The sequence below is a fragment of the Dromiciops gliroides genome, chromosome 2, assembly GCF_019393635.1.
Source record: "Dromiciops gliroides isolate mDroGli1 chromosome 2, mDroGli1.pri, whole genome shotgun sequence".
Taxonomy (NCBI): domain Eukaryota; kingdom Metazoa; phylum Chordata; class Mammalia; order Microbiotheria; family Microbiotheriidae; genus Dromiciops; species Dromiciops gliroides.
This window is the reverse complement of record NC_057862.1, coordinates 567,143,954-567,166,059: the sequence shown is the minus strand read 5'-3', so window position 1 is coordinate 567,166,059 and position 22,106 is coordinate 567,143,954. Positions and strand designations below refer to the sequence as shown.

Here is a 22,106-nt window from a genome sequence, read left to right as displayed (position 1 = left end):
GTCATTGGTCTTCTTTTGAGTATGAAGGAAAAACAAAAATCCCAACTCCAATTCCCACTCTTGAGTCAGTTCCTTAGTGTGGCTAGCTATATCTCACCTTTGGATTCTATAAGTATGAGAGGTCAAGGGAAATTACGTAATTCCATCACCTTGAGCCCCCAATGATGTGATTCCTTCTGAGATTATCTGTTGGAAACAATTAAGTCATTCAGCCTTAAATAACTTTCAGAAAGCAGTATCTACTAAGACAAAAACAACTGGTAGAAAATATCCCCCTCAAAATCTGTAGCACACTCTCCCACAAGTACATATAAGTATAGCCCAGGGAGTACATACATATATAAATATAAATATATAGATATACACATATGAATATATAGATATAGATATAGTTTTACATATATAGTCCAAGGAAAAGTTTTCAAGCATAGACAGCACATATACAAAGGATAACTCATAGCTTCTAGTTACTATAGCTGCTGCTGCTGCTCCTCCTCTTCCTCCTCTTCTTCTCCACCCTGTTGAATATTAAAATATAGCTTTTGTATCTGCCTGTCTCCTACGAACAAATCAGGGAAATAATCTTTAATCTCTCCTACAAAATTAATAAATAGATCAGAGAAATTATAATATAATATCTCCCACCAAAACCAGATCAGAGAACATGACATCTCCTACAAGACAAACCAGATAAGAGACAGACAGAAAAAACATAATATCAATTTAATATTTTGCCCTAAGAAGAAATATATAACATATGATCATATTTGGAGTCTCTCCTCCTAAGAAAGCTTGAGGCCTCCCTGTTTCTGAGGATATATAAGGTTTTCTTTGCTCACTGGTTACAGGGTGATGACAGTTTTATTAACATGATACAAATTAACGTAAAACAAATACTATAACAGGCAGCTTAAAGACACAGGAAGGGTTTACCAAGGACAAGGATGTCTAGATATTTGCTAAGAAGAACAATAAGATCTATTAATTCTTTTGTTTTGTTTTTTTTTTGGTGAGGCAATTGGGGTTAAGTGACTTGCCCAGGGTCACACAGCTAGTGTTAAATGTCTGAGGCCGGATTCGAACTCAGGTATTCCTGAATCCAGGGCCGGTGCTCTATCCACTGCCATCTAGCTGCCCCAGATCTATTAATTCTTTGGGGGAAAGAAGATAATGAATGGGGACTCATTAATTGAAGTTTAGTCAAAAGGGGCATTTTGATTTGTTTACTCTCTTGGGGAGAAAAGTCAGTAAATAGGGACTTATTTGCTAGTTATCTGGGTTCAGCCTGAAGTTTTAGCCAAAGAGCATTTTCCAGGGTCTCATAAAATCTATTTGGATAGTAAGGTACCTCCATCAAATCCAGGTGATCCATATATTCATGTTAACAACCCAAAGAATATGTTTGCTTGCCAAAAAGCCCAAAGATGTCTTGGGGTTTATGTTCTAGATTTCTTCTAAGGACCGCTCCTTAAACCCAAATAATTCTGGCTCTCATTGATTGGCCAACAATAGGTCCCAACCCAGGCCTCATTTGGCCATTGTTTGGCCTCTGAATGGCTCAGAGTAGGCCTAAAGAGCAATTGTTTCTATTTTGGTAAGAAACACTGAGGGTCCCTCCTGCCCCAATCTATTTATCTATTTACATTTTTTTCTGCCTAGGTAAAAAAGGCCTTTCTTTGCCTCTTTACTTACCTAGACTTAATCACTGAGTGGCTGTTGCCTCAGGCAAACTGAGACCTGTGAAAGGCTTAAAAGCTTAGGCTTAAAAGGCCAAGATCTCCCAATGCATCTGTGGCTTCTCTAGTTGACCTGATATATATCTTCTACTGAACCCAGATGGCTATGGAGGAGACAGTAAGGTTGGTGACTTTGCACATCCCTGCCTCACTTAAATCCAATTCATTCCAAGTCATGACATCACCCCATGTCATGGTCCTCTTTGAGAACAAAGGACAAACAACAACAACCACTACCATCATTGGAGTGCTCTGGCTGTTTACCTGTTATCTCTCACTCTTGCTGGTGACCAACTCATCTTTTCTTCTTAATATACAATTCTTTGATGACTGACATTTACTCTTCTCTAGAGTTACTCACTGATCATAGGTTGAAGCCTGCTCACACCCTATATCATGTGCTGATTGAATACCCTTTCCAAGATATCCATCTTTAGTTCTTTAGAAAGAGTAGTGTTGTACATCATATTGCCATAGACCAGTAACAGTAAGATATCTATATTGAAAATATGGGCCTTTACTTTCATGGACAGCTTGTGTTTAGTAGAAGACCAAATTTTCCCAAAAATCATGTAGCCCACTCTCCTCCTGTTCAAGTTTGAACTTTCTAATTGCCTATCTGTACTGTCCCATCTATACATACTATAGGGTAAATTCTATAGAGTGTCCATCCAAATTCATGTTGCAATCTGGGCAATAGACATTCTTTATCCACTTGTCTTTTCTGTGTGGACAAACTTGACAGTTGTCTGAGTGGTATTAATGGTCTTATCAGTGGTATTAGCATAGTATCATGTGTAAATAGAAGCATTTGGAGGATTTCAGTATCCTTAGGCAATCCCTCTTTTATCTGCACTCTATGCTGGTTCACCTCTATCACAGTAGCAAATCCCTTTAGCAAGCATACATTTCTCTCATTTATGAGCCATGTTATCTTTTGTTTGTTTGTTTGTTTTGGTTTTTGGTTTGTTTTTTTTTTAATTTTTTTTTTTTTTTTTAGTGAAGCAATTGGGGTTAAGTGACTTGCCCAGGGTCACACAGCTAGTAAGTGTTAAGTGTCTGAGGCTGGATTTGAACTCAGGTACTCCTGAATCCAAGGCCGGTGCTCTATCCACTGCGCCACCTAGCTGCCCCTTGTTTTTGTTTTAGTGAGGCAATTGGGGTTAAGTGACTTGCCCATAGTCACACAGCTAGTAAGTGTTAAGTGTCTGAGGCCACATTTGAACTCAGGTACTCCTGACTCCAGGAGTCCAGTGGTGCTCTATCCACTGTGTCACCTAGCTGCCCCAAAGCATGTTATCTTTATTATCAGAGGTGACTTAGGAAATATCAATAACTACTGAGCTTTATGCCTATCTGTCCACCTATATAAAATCTTCATGAGAGTCAGCTGTAAGCAAATCACAGTCATCCTTGATGTTAGTACGGAATAAGATTTCTGAAAGAGATATTCAACAATGGACCACATCTTTCCATTTCATAATAAATTAAAATATGTAGAGACACAAAATCTTATTATGCCTATTGTTTTTGATTATATAAAAAGCTTTTATTTCATAGAACAAAACATTACTTAAGAGTCTCTTTTACAACAAGGCGTTTCCTGCATATACATCAAGATTCCTGAAGATTCCTAGCAAGATGCAACAATGGAAATAATCCTATTCAAAGAACCTCAGATAAAATTATCATTATTAACAATAATGAAAGGGAATTATAGCACAGCAGATATTTCGTTTTGGAATCACAAAAGTATGAAATAAAATACAGCCTCTGACACATATTTCATTCTGACCCCAGATACATCACTGAACGTCCTAGGCAATTCTCTGATACTATAAATTGCAAAGGTGGGAGATTCCTTATCTAGAAATTCCCTATATCCATAAAATCACAGGTCTGATCTCTATCCATGTAAATAAAGATATTTTCTAGGACAAAAAGGTGTTTTGTACACCACTAATAAAAAATATTATTTCATCATAAGCACCCTCCTTTTAAAATTTCTGTTGTGTAAATTTAATAAAATATAAAACTATTATATAGTATTAAATATGTAATATTTAAAAATAAACATATTAGAGTTTCTAATTCATTGTTTACAGATAGAGGTGAGAAATCAAAAAAGGTCTACAAAAGACTAATCTAGACAAATAGGCATTTTTCATCTACTTTATTCAAATATGATTACTTGTGTGCAACTGTCTTTTTCACAAGAAGCTGACACCTTTAAGTATACCTTATTGGTTATCTTCTTATATTTTTAATATTTGATGTGTTCAGAAAAGGAATAAGAAACTATCTAATACCTACTATGTGTCTGACACCATGCTAATTGCTTTTACAAATTTTATTTCATTTGATCCCTGTAACAACCTTGTGAGGGAGGTGCTATTTTTGTCCCCATTTTAGAGTTGAGTTAACTAGGGCAAACAGAGATTAAGTGACTTGCCCCTGGTCATGCGGTTAGTGAGCCTCCAAGGCTGAAGCTGAACTCTGGTCTTCTTGGCTCCAGTTCCAGTAATCTATCCACTGCCCTATGGAGCTTCCTCAAACTAAACTGTTGAGAACCAAAAATATTTTACCACCTAGATGGAAAATAACCAGCCAAGTGCAAATGTGAACAAGTGATGAGCTGGACTGTATTTAACCTAATATTTTCTTTTATGTTTTCAGCAAAATGGAAAGCCACATCTATACAACAAGCCATTTGTTGAATCTTTTGAAGAAGTACCAATGTACGTTGCTATTTTCACTTACTTGGGTTATGGAATTGGAACATTATTTGGCTACCTCCGAGACTTTCTGAGAAACCATGGAATAGAGAAATGCAACATGGCTGTAGAACGAAAAGAGCAAAAAGTATGTATGAGTATCTTACCAAATTCCATTAACCCCATACTTGTTCATAATCTTTTTCCTGTAGGTATATACAGAAATTGTAGATGTGTACATATGATTTTGATAGAAAGGGATATCTGGTATAATTGAAGAAGGGATTTTCATGTAGGTCAGAGACTCAACTTTTTTTTTATACCAAGAATCTCTATCATTCGGGTGAAATTTATGGATCTTTTCTCAGAATAATGTTTTTAGATGTGTAAAATAAAATACATAGCATTACAAAGCATACCAATTATATTAAAATGGTTATAAAAATCTGTTAAAAAAAAAGTTCACAGCTATCAGGTTAAGAACCCCTGATCTAGGTGATTTGGGTTCCTGAAACACTCATTTCATGTTTAGTTTGGGACTAATTGACTCAGCTTGGTTAATGTTTAGAGTTTTCCACAAGGTTGACACAAATTACCAAAGCTTTTATATTAATAATGCCATAGAAATATGATCAAATTAATTCTCTGGGGAATGGGGAAGAGGAAACACCTCAAAAGAAGGAATGAATGCTATTACATAGCATTTATGTGGGCATCCTACAATTAAACTAGACAAAAATTCTGTATAATGAAGTCATAGACAAATCAAAACAAGAAATATAAAGCAATTATAAAGTAATAATTTGGGTGGGGGGGTGCAGGGCAATAAGGGTTAAGTGACTTTTCCAGGGTTACACAGATAGTAAGTGTTGTGTTTGAGACCAGATTTGAACTCAGGTCCTCCTGAATCCAGGGCTAGTGCTTTATTTATTGTGCCACCTAGCTGCCCCTAAAGTACTTACTTTTTAAGGTTTTGTTAAAAAACCCCAATAAAACTTTAGTCAGAAGATCTAGGTTCCAGTTCTGGTCTTGGCATTTACCACATCTATGACACTGAACTTCCCTGCTTTGAGTCTCAGTTTACTCATCTATATGTAGTGATACCTCTGGGCTTCTCCTTCCAACTTGTAGATTTCATCTCAATGGTAGCAACTACTAATTTTAAGGTACTTTGTATGTCAAAACTCTTAAAAGCTATATAGCTCACAATCTCCATGAGTAACTATACTTTTAATAGTCAGGCAGGCAGTAATTAGCCCAAAGGAAAGATAATACTGAAATAGTATTACAATAACAATAGTAACAAAACATCCTTCTCATCTCATGAACCAAGGACACACTTTCCTACCACTACAAATAGTGTCACTGGGAAGAGACAGTACACAGAAAACACTTAGAGAAACACGCAGTGTGCAGGGACTGATTTGGCCAAATATTTTTGAACAGCAATGAGAACCTAGCTGAGGTCACATATCGTAAACATATAGAGGGTGAAATACTGATTTCATGACTTTATCCAGCAATACTCAGGAGGCAGGAGCATCGATGGGATCAAACATTTCACATAATGGAGAAAAGTTAAAGGTCTTTCCCATAAGATCTAGTAAAACAAGGTTTATCCATAACCACTACTACTAATAATGTAATATTTGTCATCAATATTCACTAGAAAAACTGGCCTATAGTTTTCTCTCTCTACTTTTTGACTCTCCTTGGTTTAAATTTCAAGATTATTTTTGTGTCATAGAAGGAATTTGGCAGGACTCTTTACAAATTTTTAAAAAACAGTTTATGTGGCATTGGAATTAATGTTTCTAAAAATGTTTAGTAGAATCAACTTCGTTCAAGCTTTTTTTTTCCTGTGGGGATTAATTTTTGACTTATTACATTTATTTTTATAAAATAAAGTTAAATATTATATTTCCTATTCTGTTAATCTGAGAAATTTATATTCTTGTGAATTCTCATCAATTTTATTTAGATTTTCATTTATTTCAACTAGTTTTTAGTTGATTCTCTAAGATTCTCTCAGTATACCATCATATCATTTGCAAAGAGTGATAGTTTTGTTTCCTCATTACATATTCTAATTTCTTACATTTCCTTTTCTTCTCTTATAGCTATGCTTATTTTATACATTAACTACATAGTTAACATTTCTAGAAGAGTATTAAATAATAGTGGTGATAATGGGCATCCTTGCTTCACACCTGATCTTACTGGGAAGACTTCTAACTTATCCCCTTTATACATATTTGGTGATGGTTTTAGATGGATACCAGTTATCATTTGAAGGAAAGCTCCATTAATTCCTATAGTTGTTAATGTTCTTAGTGGGAATTGGTGCTGTATTTTGCCAAAAACTTTTTCTGCAGCTATTGAGATAACATATGGTTTGTTGGCTTTGTTATTGATATGGTCAATTATGTTGATACTTTTACTAATATTGAACCAGACTTGTATTCCTGGTATAAATCCTACCTGGTCATACTGTATGATCTTTAGGATATATTGCTGTAATCTCCTTGCTAGTATTTTGGTTATTTTTTTTTTTACCAATATTCATTAGGTCTATAGTTTTCTCAGTTTTTGCTCTTTCTGATTTAGATATCAGCATCATATTTGTGTGATAAAAGGAATTGGTAGGTCTCCTTCTTTGACTATTTTTCCAAATAGTTTAATCCATCAGTCCTGGAGATTTTTTCTTAGGGAGCTCATTGATGGCTTGTTCAATTTCTTTTGCTAAGATACGGTTATTTAAGTATTCTATTTCCTCTTGTCATGGCCCTTTTCAGGAACAAAGGACAAACAAAAACAATGGCTAAGTAGGTGTCTGAGATAAGGTTTTAATTCAGAACTTCCTGATTGTAGGTCAAGCACTATATCTGTTGCACCACCCAGCTGACATTTACAATTTAATATAGTACTAGAAATGCTAGCTATAGCAATAAAATAAGAAAGAGAAATTAAAGGGATTAACATAATCAAAAGAGAAACAAAACAGATCTTTCCACAAATTATGCGGTCTATATAGAGAATACTAAAGTTAATAAAAATTAATAAATTTAGCAAAATTGCAGGATATAAAATAAATCCTTATAAACTAGGTGGTACAAGGGAAAGGCTACTAAACTTGGGAGTGAGAAAAACCCCAATTCAAATCCTGACTCATACAATTATTAGCTGTGTGACCCTGGGCAAGTCACCTAATCTCTCTCAGTCAATTTCCTTATCTATAAAATGAGCATAATAATAGGACCTACCTCTTAAGGTTATTGTGAGGAAAAAATGAGGTAACATATGTAAAGCACTTTATGAACCTTAAAGCATTATATAAATATTATTATTAATGAATCATCAGCATTCCTGTATATTATAAATAAAACCTAGGAAGGAAAGATAGAAAAAAGAATTCTATTCAAATTAACTATAGAACATATACAATATTTGGGAATCTATATAGCAAGACAATCCCATGAAACTACAAAACACTCATTAGAGAAATACAGACCTAAATAACTGGAGAAGTACTAATTACACACGAGCAGTTCCTGCCAATATAATAAAAATGATAATTCTACCTAAGTTAAATTATATATTCAGTGCCATGCAAATTAAAACTACCAAAGAATTATTTGATAGAGCTAGAAAAAATAAAGAAATTCATCTGTAAAAAATAATCAAGAATTTCAAGGAAAATAATGTGAAAAAAGTGGGGGGGAGGGGAAGAGAGGGCTTACTTGTACCAGATCTCAAACTATATAAGTGTATGTATGTATATATGTGTACATATGTGTATATATGTATATGTGTATATACACATGTAAAGCAGTAATCATCAAAATAATTTTAATACTAGTTAAAAAGTAGAAAGGTTGATCTGTAAAACAAATTAGATACATAAGTTACAAAAACAAATAAAGCATGGTGTTCAATAAACTAATTACTAGAGTAAGGACTCACCATTAAAAAAAAACTACTGAGAAAACTGGAAAGTTTAGTAGAAATTATATAAAGATGAGTATCTCATACCAAATACCAAAATAAACTCTAAATGAATACATAATTTAGAAATAAGAGGTCACAAATTAGTAAATGACCTTTCAGCACTAAGAATAGTTGAATAAATAAGGGATCCAGAGACTCACAGGAAATAAAATAGGTAATTTTGATTATAAAAATTAAAAAGGGTTTGTACAAACAAAACCAATGTGGTTAGTATTAGAAGGGAAATAGGTAACTGAAGAAATCTTTGCAGGAAATGATTTGAAAAAGGACTAATTTCTAAGATATGTATAAGTAACTGGTTTAAATTTATAAGAACAAGATCATTCCCCAATACATAAATAATTAAAGGTTGTGGAAAGTCAGTTTTCAAAGGAAAAAAATACAAGCAATCAAAAATTATGAAAAAATGTTCCAATCACTAATGATTACACAATTGTATATTATTAAATGAACTGAGGTTCAAATTCACACTAGTCAGATTGATGATGACAAAAAAGGGAAATGACAATTACTGGAGAGCCTTTGGCAATGAACTGTTTGCATTGTTGGTGTAGTAATGAAGTAGTTCAGTTATTCTGGAAAGCAATTTGGAACTATGTTTAAAAACTCACTTAACTGTGCATATCCTTTGACCCACAATACTAATACTGAAAATAGCTAACATTTATATAGTACCTACTAGGTACCAAGAATGATGCTAAGTATTGTGGTAAAAAAAATATGAAAGTTTTGTAACAGTCGGTTAGGATAACTGAAAGACGCCAGTTTTTCTTTAAGGACCACCCTTTCAGGGAGGAGACCAATGGCATGAGCTACGCACGCCAGTGCACCTGCTGCGCATGTCAGACTGCCTGCTATGCACTCGACTTCTGGGGTGTGAGCTGAAAAGACAAGGAGAGAATGGAAGTAGGGATTTTTCCTGCTCCGCTGGTCTCCTGGCTGCGCTGGACAGACAGACGCGGACTGGAGTTTGACTCGGCCCGGCTCTTGGTTAACAGCACGCGCTTGACTCGGTCTCTCTCCCCAAAAGTGGCCTTGGGTTTTGGTGAGTTTTATACAGAATATAGACTAAGCCTAGACTTAAGACGATTTGTATTGTATTTCTACTTTCCTATCCTTCTAATCAACATCACCTTGTGACTACCATACAATAAAGGCTCTATCTAGAAAACCAGAAGCTTCTTCCATTTACTAGTCTGGGAGATAAATTAAGGGAAAGGTTAAGTAGGGGAGATTTATGATCTAATATCCAATTTTAATCTCACAGTATTTTACAATTATTATCTCATTTGATCCACAACAACCCTGATAGGTAGGTACTATTATTATCCCAATTTTATAGATAAGGAAATTGAGACAAACTGAGGTTAAGTGACTTACCCAGGGATATACAGATAGTAAGTGTCTAAGGCTGGATTTGGGTCTTCCTGACTCCAGGCCTGGTGTTCTATCCAGTGCATCATCCTGCTGCCCATTACTAAAAATATACCCTATGAAAGAAAAAGGAAAGAACCCACAATAAGCAGCTCTTCTTAAAATTAAAAAAGAAAATTCTGTAAAGAGGCTAGCCATCTGCTTGGGAATTGCTTAAACAAATTGTGGTATATGGATATAATAGAATTTTTTTTTCCATATAGAAGGATGAAATGGACACTTTTAGAGGATATTAGGGGGGCAGCTAGGTGGCACAGTAGATAAAGTATTGGCCCTGGATTCAGGAGGACCTGAGTTAAAATCTGGCTTCAGACACTTGATACTTACTAGTTGTGTGAACCTGGGCAAGTCACTTAACCCTCATTGCCCTGCAAAATAATAATAATAATAATAATAGAGGATATTATGAAGACCTTTATGAACTAATGTAGAGTGAAATAACCGGAGCTGGGAGAGTAATTTATACAATGTGATAATAACATTATTTTTCTTTAATTCTAGTCAATGCAATTACAAACTAGGATTCCAGAGGACTAATACCTCCTGCCAGAGAGGCAGCAGACTCGAAATACAGAATGAGACACATTTTTGGACATGGGCAATAATAGAATTTGTTTTATTAGACTGTATATTTGGTATAAAGATGATCTTTTTCTTCCTTTTTCATTCAGTTGAGTTGGGGAGAAAAGAAGGAAGAGAATAATAAACACAAATAGAACAAATTATAGGCTCTATGAAGTTTCAATTAAGAGTAGGAGCCCTTCTGGTAAAATCAGAAGACCTATGTCTCTTCATTTTGCTGTTTAATAGCTATGTGGACTTTCAAAAATAACTTAACCTTTTCAAATCTAAGTTTCTTTATTTACAAAATGTATCATAAGATCATTAAGCTGGCCACAATCCCTCATTTTATAACTTGATATTGTGAGATTTAAAATTGGATATTAGATCATAAATGTCCCCTCTTTAACCTTTCCCTTAATTTATCTCCCAGACTAGTAAATGGAAGAAGCTTCTAGTTTTCTAGTTAGAGCTTTTACTGTATGGTAGTTACCAGGTGATGTTGATTAGAGGGATAGGAAAGTAGAAATACAAAACAAATAGTCTTAAGTCTAAGCTTAGTCTATATTCCATATAAAACTCACCAAAACCCAAGGCCACCTTTGGGGAGAGAGAGAAACCGTGTCAAGCACGTGCTGCTGCTAACCAGGAGCCGGGCCAAGTCAAACTCCAGTCAGCATCTGGAGTGCAGCGCAGTCAGGAGACCAGCAGAGCAGGAAAAAGCTCCCACTTCCATTCTCTCCTTGCCTTTTAAGCTCGCACCCCAAAAGTGGAGTGCTAGCAGGCCAACTGGCATGCGTAGCTCATGCCATTGGTCTCCTCCCCAAAGGGTGGTCCTTAAAGAAAAACTGGCGTCTCTCCATTATCGCTAACCGACTGTTAAAACTTTTTACCACAATATAAAGGCAGAGTTAAGGGACTTGGCCAAATTCACTGGGCTTTAAGGATCAGAGTGAGGGTTAGAATCCAGGCCACTTAACTCCAAATGCCAGCTTTCCTTCAGTCTGTGCTACCTTACTGTATCTAACATAACCATCTGACAGCTATAGATCATAGGTCCCCCATCAGTAAATACTGAATGAAGATGATGATATACAAGAACCTCCTCATTATAACAATAAGTGAAGTGTTTCCTTTAACCCCAATCTACAGGCCCTGAACTACAGGGAGAAAAGCCCACTTATAAATTGGAACCCTAAGTATCTGCCCCATTCAATCATTTTGTTCCTACTTCTTTGGCCCTGTAATCATCAACTCAATCTAATCTCCACTGTCTGATTTTTGCTGGGCTACTCCATGCAGCTGGAGTAAGGCTCAAAACTGATCTGATTCCCTTCACTAAAGATTTGTAAGCTCCCAATGGAGCTTAAATTTATTCTAACTTTCTTCTCAAGCCCTCAGTCCTATATTCACAAAAGATGATCTTACTTCTTCCCACTTTGTAGAAAGTAAATGATTAAAAAGAGAGAAAGAAAAAGTAAATTACTATCCATCAAAAGTTCTTCAGTGTCTTCACTTGTTCTCTCTTCCCTTCCTTGCTATATCAGAAGAAAATCTGTATATACTCCAAGACTAACTCTTTTACCTATGCACTTTATTCCATTTCTTCTCACCTTTTTTTTTTCCCTTACAGGACTTTGCCAGACCAATCATTTCCCCTCTTACCAAGGAATCTTCAATATTTGCCTTTCTTTTCCTTCTGCCTACAAATATGATCAAACATTCCCAAAATGATTTTTAAAATTATTTTATTTTAATGATAACTTTTGTTTTTAATAATATATTTCTGAATATAAGCCTCCCCAATTTCCCTATCCAGCAAGTCATCCTTTATAACAAAGATCTATAAAGAAAAAGAAGAGGTAGTTTTGTAAAACTCACCAACTTCTTATAGTATTTGTAATATTCCACAGCCATAGTTCCGCACCTTTTGCAAAATCAGGATGTATTCTCTCAGCTCTATTCTGTTGCCAAGCCTTGTTACTATATTAATGCAGCACTTGGTTTTGTTTTTTATTTGTTTATGTTTTCTTCAATTTATATTGTTATGCTCATTGTGGATATTATTTTCCTGGTCCTCCTTACTTCACTCGATACCAATTCATGTCTTAATTCTTTGAGCTAGTAATATTATTTTTGTTCTCTGATATAATATAAATAATATTACATAACAATTATGGAAATTATTCTAATTCTCTTCTCTGAATTAATAATTATTTTCTGAATTCTTCATATATGTTATTTCTTATGGTACAGTAATATTCCCATTATAGTCAAATACCACAGTGTTTAACCATTTTCAAAACAAAGAATGCCTACTTAAGTTTCCAGGTCTGTGCTACCATAAAAATTACTGGTAAGAGTATTTTTGTTGCTCAGTCATTTTTCAGTTATGTCCAGCCTTTCATGTACCTTTGGGGTTTTCTTGACAAAGATACTAGGGTTGTTTGCCATTTCCTTTTCTGGCTATTTTTAAAGATGAGGAAACTGAGGCAAACAGGGTTAAATAACTTGCACAGGGTCACATAGCTAGTAAGTATCTGAGGATAGATTTGAACTCAGGAAGATGAGTCTTTCTGACTCTAGGCCTGACACTCTATCCACTGTACTCACCTAGCTATCCGTTATAGGATTAAAAAAACAAAAATAAAAACCAGGAGCACAGTGGATACAATGCTGGGTTTAGAATCAGGAAGACTCATCTTCCTGAGTTCAAATCCAGCCTTAGACACTTGTTAGCTGTATGACCAATGGGTAATTCACTTAACCCTGTTTGCCTCAGTTCCTCTTCTGTAAAATGGACTGAAGAAGGAAATGGCAAACCATTCCAGTATCTTTACCAAGAAAACCCCAAATGGGATAATTAAGAATCAGACATGACTGAGTAAAATGACTCAACAACAAACACAAAAACAAAACAAAACAAACCCACTCAGACTTTCTGTCCTACCAAGGAACCTTCTTTCCTCAGGTTAAAGGCCAATGGGAATGCTTTCCTAGGGTGTGCCAGCATACCAGCCCATGTTTTATGCACCATTAGAATCATTTCATTCCCATTTCCACTGTCACTATTATTGGACAGTTCTCATTACCACCTCCCTAAATAAAATAAAATAAAAGGCAATAGCCTTCTAACTCAGCTCCCTATTTTCACTCTGTCTTTGCTCCAATCTATACTTCAAATCTCTGTAAATTTAATTGTCCTTATCTGCAGATCTGAACATGATACCTCTCTCATGAAAACCCTTACATAATTCCCTCCTTCCTATTAAAGTCCAAACTTCCTTGGTTAGAATTAGAATACATCTCAAACGTGGTACCTCCTAAACTTTCTAGCTTAATTTCCTATAATTTCCTTCTAAAAGCAGTACCTTTCAACCAAATTGGACTTATTACTGGTTAGCACACACTTAATGCATCCTCAGTGCCCTTGCTCACATTGTTCCCATATGTCTGGAATGTTGTTCTACTCCTCACCCCACCCCTAACTCCACCTTTTGAAACTTTGCCCATCCTTTAAGGTCCCGCCCAAATGCTACCTCCTCCACAAAGTCTTTACTCATCCTTCCCCACCCCAGGCAGAAATTATCTTTCCTACCTCAGATCTCACATAGCACTTTGTACCTCTCTTATTTTCTTATTTTACTTAGTTCTGCATTATAATTATTGTAGGGAGAAAAGGAGAAATTTCTTCTTGCTTTAGGCCCCACAATTCATTATTTTCAAAGCAATAATACTTAATTACTACTAATTTAAAATTACTTTATTATAAGCTATTGTGTGAGATAGGCTATACTGAATTTTATATTCAATTCAAATTCACAAACATCTGTTCAAGTTTATAGTGTGCAAAGCACTGTGCTTGGCACTAATCTTCTGGAATGCCTATTCCATAGGCAACAAATTTCCCTTCACCTTAAATCTTTTCTTCTCCCACTACTTCCATGTATAAGCTTTTACTGAAATCTGGCTTCCCCCTGATGACACAGGTTCCCTGACCACTCTTTCCAGTACTGGCTTCTCCTTTACTTATTCCCCTCCACTCACTGGTAAAGTAGGAAAGTTGGAATACTCCTTGCTCCACAATGCCACTTCCAGGTTCTCTCCCTTCCTCCATCACTCACTAATCTCTCTTCCTTTGAGGTTCACGCTATTCATATTGACCACCCACTCAAAAATCTGGTAGCTATTGTCTATAGACCCACCTCCACCCTCAAGTCCCTCCCTTCCTTCCTTAATGGCTCTGATGTCTGGTTCACAATTTCTCTTTCCTTCCCAACACCTGTCCTTATACTAAGGGACTTCAACATAAATATTGACCTCCATGATCAAGAATTCTGAAATTCCCTTATCTGACCATGATATATTGTTTTACCATCTTCCCTTATATAACCCTACTCTTCATTTTACCTGTGACTGCCAATCCTTTGACCCCTCAATTCTCACTCCAGTGACATTAGTCTCCTAACTGTAGCACAAATAAGCCTTTGCATTCTCTATGGCTATCCACCATGCCTGTAATGCTTTCTCCTCCTCTGTAACTACTAAACTCCTTGGCTTCCTTTAAAAACAAACTAAAATACCAACTTCTACAGGAAGCCTTCCCCAACCCCTCTTAATTCCAGTGCCTTCCCTCTTATAAGTATTTATCCTATAGCATGCTTTGTATTTACTTGCTTGAATGTTGTTTTGACCCCCCACCCCTACTCATACTCCCCCTCCCCCCCACCCCTACTACCACCCCCCCACCCCTGCCATTAGATTGTAAATTCCTTAAGGGAAGGGAATATCTTTTGCCACTTTTTGTATCCCAAAATAGCTTAGGACAGTACCTGGTATATAGTAGATATTTTAAAAATGTTTTTTGGTTGACTGATATTTGTTGTTTGTCCTTCATTCTTGAAGAGGACTATGCCACTGGGAGGTGATGTCACGATTTGCACTAAATTGGATTTAAGTGAGGGGAGGGGTGTGAAAAATCATAGACCTCACTCCCTCCTCCAGAGTCATCTGGGTCCAGTGGCAGGATATATATCAGGACAACTGGAGATTATACCAGATGTTTGAGGCAATAGGGGTTAAGTAACTAGCCCAAGGTCACACAGCTACTTCCTGTCAAGTGCCTGAGGCTGAATTTAAACTCATGTCCTCCTGACTCCAGGGCCAGTGCCACCTAGTTGTACCCAGTGATCATTTTCAATGATTTCTTCAAAGTCCTACTTGCTCCATTGAAATCCATTCATCCTTTTTCTTTTTTCCTGTGCAATTCTTCTCTATGTCCTTCCATAAACTTCTAGAGAACTTTCTACCCAGAATTTTAGAGACTTGTAACTGTTTCTTTATAAACAATTAAGCTATATCTGTTATCCTTCATTTTCATCCCAGTTTCCCTACATTTCTAGTCTTATATGCCATGAATAAGTTCCTTTATGAAGTATTTGCAATTTTTATTCTTCTTAGATTTTGTTGCCTCATGGTTCAAACCACATAGCATCAATCAGAAAATATTCATACTAAAATAATGGATTTTGGTGGCAAGGAGCAGTGGGATCATTCAAAGCACCTCCCCCCATATGTGCAGAGGTGGAGAACTACCAGTGTGTTTTGTTGAACTACTTTTTCTCTCATTAAAAAAAAAAAACTATTCATAAAAGGGATGGCTTGCTGAGTAAGGGGGGGAAAGGGGATATGTTTGAAATGAAGGTGATATCAAAATAAGCTATTAGTAAAAAAAAAATTTTTTTTAATTTGTGTTGGCATTATACTACTAATTCACTGTGCTACCTTATTTTGCTTATGTTTTTCTTCCAAAGAAAATAACCTTGTACTGGAAAGTACAGAATGTATATCACTAACACAAAGTTAATATCCAAGATAAGTAAGAAAGTAAAAAGAGAATACCAGCTATCCTTGATGAATTACAATTATCTGAACTAAAAAACTAAATGCTCTGGTAGTGAATTACTTAGTGGGCTTAACTGCTGAATTACTATCAATGATCTCTGAAATATCATGGAAAATGGAACTGAAGAAAGACAAATATCTTAATTTTCAATAAGGAAAATTAAAGATTATATACTTGTAAGTTTGATTTTGATTCTTGGCAAAATCCTAGAATACCTTATTAAAAGGATGTTAAATAGACTTCTTGAAAAGCAATCAGTGATCATGACGAGTCAATGTGGTTTATAAAGGGCAAATCATGACAAACTGATCCTAGTTCCTTTTTCTAGGGTATGGCTAAACAGGTAGAAGAAGGGAATACCAAAAAATAGGAATCTCTCCCTAATCCTGTCCTGTTTGACATTTTTATCAATAACCTGCCCTAGCTATATCACTGCTAAGTCTATACCAGAAGAGGTCAAAAAAGAGGGGGAAAAATTATAGCAGCTCTTTTTTGTGGTAGCAAAGAAAAAACCTTGAAACTAGGAAGATTCTAAAAACTGAGAAATAGCTGAATAAGTTGTGATATATGTGATAGAGTACTTACTGTGCTATAAAAAATGAGGGAAAAGATACTTTCAAAAAGGCATGAAAAGAGGGGCAGCTAGGTGGCGCAGTGGATAGAGCACCGGCCCTGGATTCAGGAGGACCTGAGTTCAAATCCAGCATCAGACACTTAACACTTACTAGCTGTGTGACCCTGGGCAAGTCACTTAACCCCAACTGCCTCACTAAAAAAACAAAAACAAAAAAAAAACAAAAAAATGCATGAAAAGACTAATATGAAATGATGCAGAATGAAATGATCATAGCTAAAAGTACAATTTACAGTATTAGATCATTATGAAAATGAATAATTTTAAGGTCATATAAACTTAAGAATAGAATGAGCAGAACTAGAACAGTTTATTACAATGATAACACTACAACTCTGAATGCTATACAAATTATGATCAATAAAATATCCATGTTTGCATGATTACAAAGGACCAGTGATGAAGACATGTTATCCATTACAGATAGCAGACAAATATTACTTGACAAGGGTTTTTATTGGACTACAAGCTCAATAAAAGTCATTAATGTAATATGGAAGGAGAGAAAGTTAATATAAACTAAGGCTATATTAAGGCATAGCTTCCAGGAATAAGCAAGTGATAGTCCCACTATGCTCTACTGTAGTCAAACTATATTCAGAGTACCATGCTTAGTTTTGGATACCACATTTTAGGAAAGCCACTGATATGCTAGGGAGAGTCCAGAGGAGGACAAATAGACTGGTGAATGACCTTGAGTATGAGTTATAGAAGTAGTTGAAGGATTTGGGGCTGTTAAGACCTGAAAAGAAAAGACTCAGGGGCAAGTAGGTAGTGCAGTGGATAAAACATCAGCCCTGGATTTGAGAGGACCTGAATTCAAATCCAACCTCAGACATTTGACACTTAACTAGCTATGTGACCCTGGGCAAGTGACTTAACCCTCACTGACCTGCCAAAAAAAAAAAAAAAAGAAGAAGAAAAGAAAAGATTCACAAGGGACATGATAGTTATCTTAAATATGTGAAGAGCTGTCATGTGGAGTATTAGATTTATTCTGTTTGACTTCGGAGGAAACAACTAGAACTAGGAACAATGAGCAATGGCTGCAAAGAGTTAAATTTAACTTTGCTATAAGGAAAAACTTCTTTATGATTAGAGCTATCAAAAATTACAAATTGGTTACATGGGGAAGGTAGTAAATAACACCTCTATTTTCTTCCCCCTCAATTAATTGCACATTAGATTGCCCTCAAAGGCTAGGTGACCACTCGTTTGGTATGTTGTAGAGAGAACTATTTTATTTATTCTTATAACACACCCATATACACATATATGTATGTATGTATATATAGGTGTATGTATAACTATAACTACATTTAATTATATTTATATTATATATTATTATACATGATGTTGTGGACAATAATATATAATACTATATATAATTATAATACATAATATTATGTAATTATATAAAAATATAGTAGATTAAAAGGCCACTGATATCCCTTTTACTCTGATATTCTGTGATTCTCAATTTACCCCCATATAAATATTTAATAACTCTTTGCTGTCCATATGTAATAAATCTTATTCATGTATTTTTGCAAAGCTTTTTTTACGATCACCATGTCCAGTATTTTCCTAACTCCTTCATGACATATAGGCATGAAATTTCAAAATGATCTAATATTCTTTAACCCCATATGCTACAACTGCCTTCATGATGGCTGCTTTGCCAATACTCATCATGAATAACAGAAGTAAACTGACCATAAATATTTTTCCCATAAATACACAATAAACCAAAATATAATTTTCCTTTTCCTACTCCAAGGAAAACCTACGATTCTATGATTCTTTCTTCCTCTTATCTGTAATTTTTAAGGCTTATAATTTCAGAAATAAAGTCTATTAAGGATGTAATTTAGTGCCTCCACAATATATCAGGTTGTTGATTGTTGAACAACCCTCTAACATGTTGATTAGGAGAAGTTTAGCTTTTTGTGACATGTAAAAACTGTATAGTTTTGGCACCGTAGGCTCCTTTTTCTGCCAGTGTTATGGTGAAATCAGAAAGACTAAGGATTCATTTAATCATTCTGTCTTTTTCAAAGTTTCTCCCATGAACAGAAAATTCATCATCTAGGCACCAACGTAGGGAACTATGCCTTTCTGTTCTTAATTGCACTACTCCATGTCCGTCAGTCTGTTTCCCAGACCGTATTCACAGCTGTTTCAGTTTGGTAGTCAGCCAGTTTGTACTCCATTGGCATAACCTTTTGAGAACCCAGTTATGATTAGGTATGACTTTATGGAGGAGGCATTAGAGATACAAAGATAAAACAATATAGAGCCCTATCCTTCAAGGAGTTTATAACTTATATCTGAATTACAGGGGGAAAAAAAACTTGCAAAGGAAATAGGGTAAGCAAGGGAATATTTACCTTAATTAAACAGAAAAGCCAGTAAATAAATTTTTCAAGATCTAGGAATAAAATTTTGTATGCAGATATGAATATGTATATGAATATGTGTTATTGAGCTTCAAATAAAAGTTTGGGATGTTTTGAATGTCGTTGTATGTCCAGAAGGACATGTGATCCCAGACTGGTGGAGAGTATATTGAGCATTATGCTGCAAATTTGAGTGAGGGGCTGAGTTGCTTCCAGAGCTTCCTGGGGGAAAAGACAATTGGGCAGAGGACACTCTAGGATGGGGAGAGAGAAAGTCACTGGAAAGGAAAGACGTATAGAAGAAGAGAGTTGTTCAACATTTCTAGCTTGTCTCCCCATGGAGGGATTTTACAGAAAGTATTTCTCCTTGGGGAAGCTGGGCTTGGAATCAGAAACACACCTCTTAAGGACTTCAAAACTGGCTTCAGACACTAGCTCTGTGACCCTGAGCAAGTCATTTAACCCTGTTCATTTTCATACTGTAGAATGAGGTGGAGAAGGAAATGGCAAAATGGGTTAGATATGACTACACAAAAAATTTCTCCTTGGGTGAGATGGGACCTCTCTCTTGATTTAAGTTGAGCTCTTATCTCACTCCCAGAATAAATTTAAAAAAAAAACCCAAAAGCAAAACTAATTTACTCTAATCTCCAAAACTTCTCTAATTTGTGTTTTCCATTATGCTTGGTTAAATAGGCTTATTCACTATTTGCTATTTTTAATTATCTTTTGTATAACAAGTATTAGGGAAAAGAAGCTAAAAAAGCCAAGTTTAAACTAAGGCCTACTCTCTGGAGACCTTAAGAGGTACCACGGAAGCAGATTCCCTTCTGAATCCCTAAATACTATATCCTTAGATAAGTATAGTCCATTCTATTTGGAAACATGAATTTTTAACATCTCAAAAACATCCGATTTTTTTCATGACATATTAGGGAACAATTAAAGCATAATGCAAATCTTACATTAGCTTATGTATAATTTTGTCCACAAGAAACAGCAAGAATGTAGAAAACTGCACCACTTCACAATAACTCATACCCTGCCTACACCCACTTCCACAAGGAAACTAGATCTTTTTCAAGGTAAAGTACCATTTACTGTATGTCTTCTGGTGCAGTAGGAACTAAGAGAAGAAGAATGGTTCTGAAAACCACTCATCCACTTTCTGTTATGATCCCTTAAGATCAAGATTTTCAATCTGCCCAACTTGTTAAACTTTGCTAGACCCTATGGGAAATGAGGTACAAACTAACAGCAGCCCTCATACCTCCATTATTTACTCTAGCAATTATGTATATCTTAACTATTTAAGTACCAGTTTGATTGGTTCCTAAATTGTGTCGCTGATGATGTTTTTGAGTGTTGTGCCCCTGACCCAATTTTTTCCATAGGCCCTTTGGTCTTTATAGTTGGATTTTGGTGACATGTAGAAACACATACGTCATGTTATAGCAGAACTTACTATGTTTGAGAGGGCAAACAGAATTCTAGCCCAATATACTTCTTGAAGATGAGAGCAGGAAGAATCAAATTTCCATCTACAGCTCTTTTCTTATTCTCCTCAAAGTGAAAATCATAGTCTCCCTTGGAAAGGAGAGGGCCAGATTCTAGAAATATCTATCCATGTCATCCATGAGATGTCTCTCTATATATTTCGACAACCCATATTGACATATATCATGTATGGATGGATGCATTTACACACACAAGCACATGTAAATATCTTGCATAGGCACATATATCTTCTTTTTTAATATAAAGACAGTAGTACTAGCCGCTAGGCACAGTGCACAGAATGCCAGGGCCAGAGGCAAGAAGCCTAATCTTCCTGTTCAAATCTGTCCTCAGACACCTACTAGTTGTGTGACCCTATACAAGTAATTTAACCCTGTTTGCTTCTGTTTCTTCATCTATAAAATGAGCTAGAGAAGGAAATAGCAAACCACTCCAGTGTCTTTGACGAGAAAACCCCAAAATGGGGTCACAAAGCATCAGATACAACTGAAAAATGACCTAACAAAAACAATATTATTTGTCAGCATTGTTCATATCTATACCTGAAAACTGAAGAGCTAAGAGCCAAAAGGTACCTTAAAGATTATCTAGTTCATTTCTTTTATTTTACAGAGAAGGTACCTAAAATAATTAGACATTAACTGAATTGTTCTAGGTTACATATTTGTTGAGGAGTAGACTCATTATTTGTACTTGTACTAGGTCACACATAGAGGTAACTGGTAAAGTTGCTTCTCCTGACCCCTTATCAAGTGCTCATAATACTATTCAAATATTCAAATGGAAGTTATCTCTTTAATTTGGAGGCATACTTCAACCATGCAGATCACAATTCATCTGTGCCTGCCCAATCTCTGACATTCATGTCCATGGCCTCCCTTATGTTTGCCCCAGAGTGGGATCTGCCTTGAGGCTTTCCACTTTCTTTTGATGATAATATTAGTAAGGAATATGGAAGTTTCAGCTAACAACCTTGAACAGTAAATCATATTTCTTTCTACTCTATGCCAAGTAAATGAAATTATTTCTTAAAATTTTTTTTAATGTTTTCCAAATATCTTCTCTCAGCCAACCTGACCTCAGGCTCAGTTTGGGCTAATTTTCAGATTTTTACTCTATATTTCCGCAACTAAAAAAAAAAAAAAACCACATTTTTTTTCAATAAAAACACCTTGAAGGGCAGCTAGGTAGTGCAGT

The 22,106-nt window shown here is 35.6% G+C and overlaps 1 protein-coding gene across 1 annotated transcript in view; it reads left to right on the top strand.

The window, feature by feature from the left end:
• SPTLC3 (serine palmitoyltransferase long chain base subunit 3) overlaps positions 1–22,106 on the top strand; it is a 218,069-nt gene that overhangs the window by 57,054 nt on the left and 138,909 nt on the right. Inside the window, exon 2 of the mRNA XM_043985477.1 lies at positions 4,413–4,598. Coding sequence (XP_043841412.1) covers positions 4,413–4,598 — 186 coding nt within the window. The remainder of the gene's footprint in view (positions 1–4,412; positions 4,599–22,106) is intronic.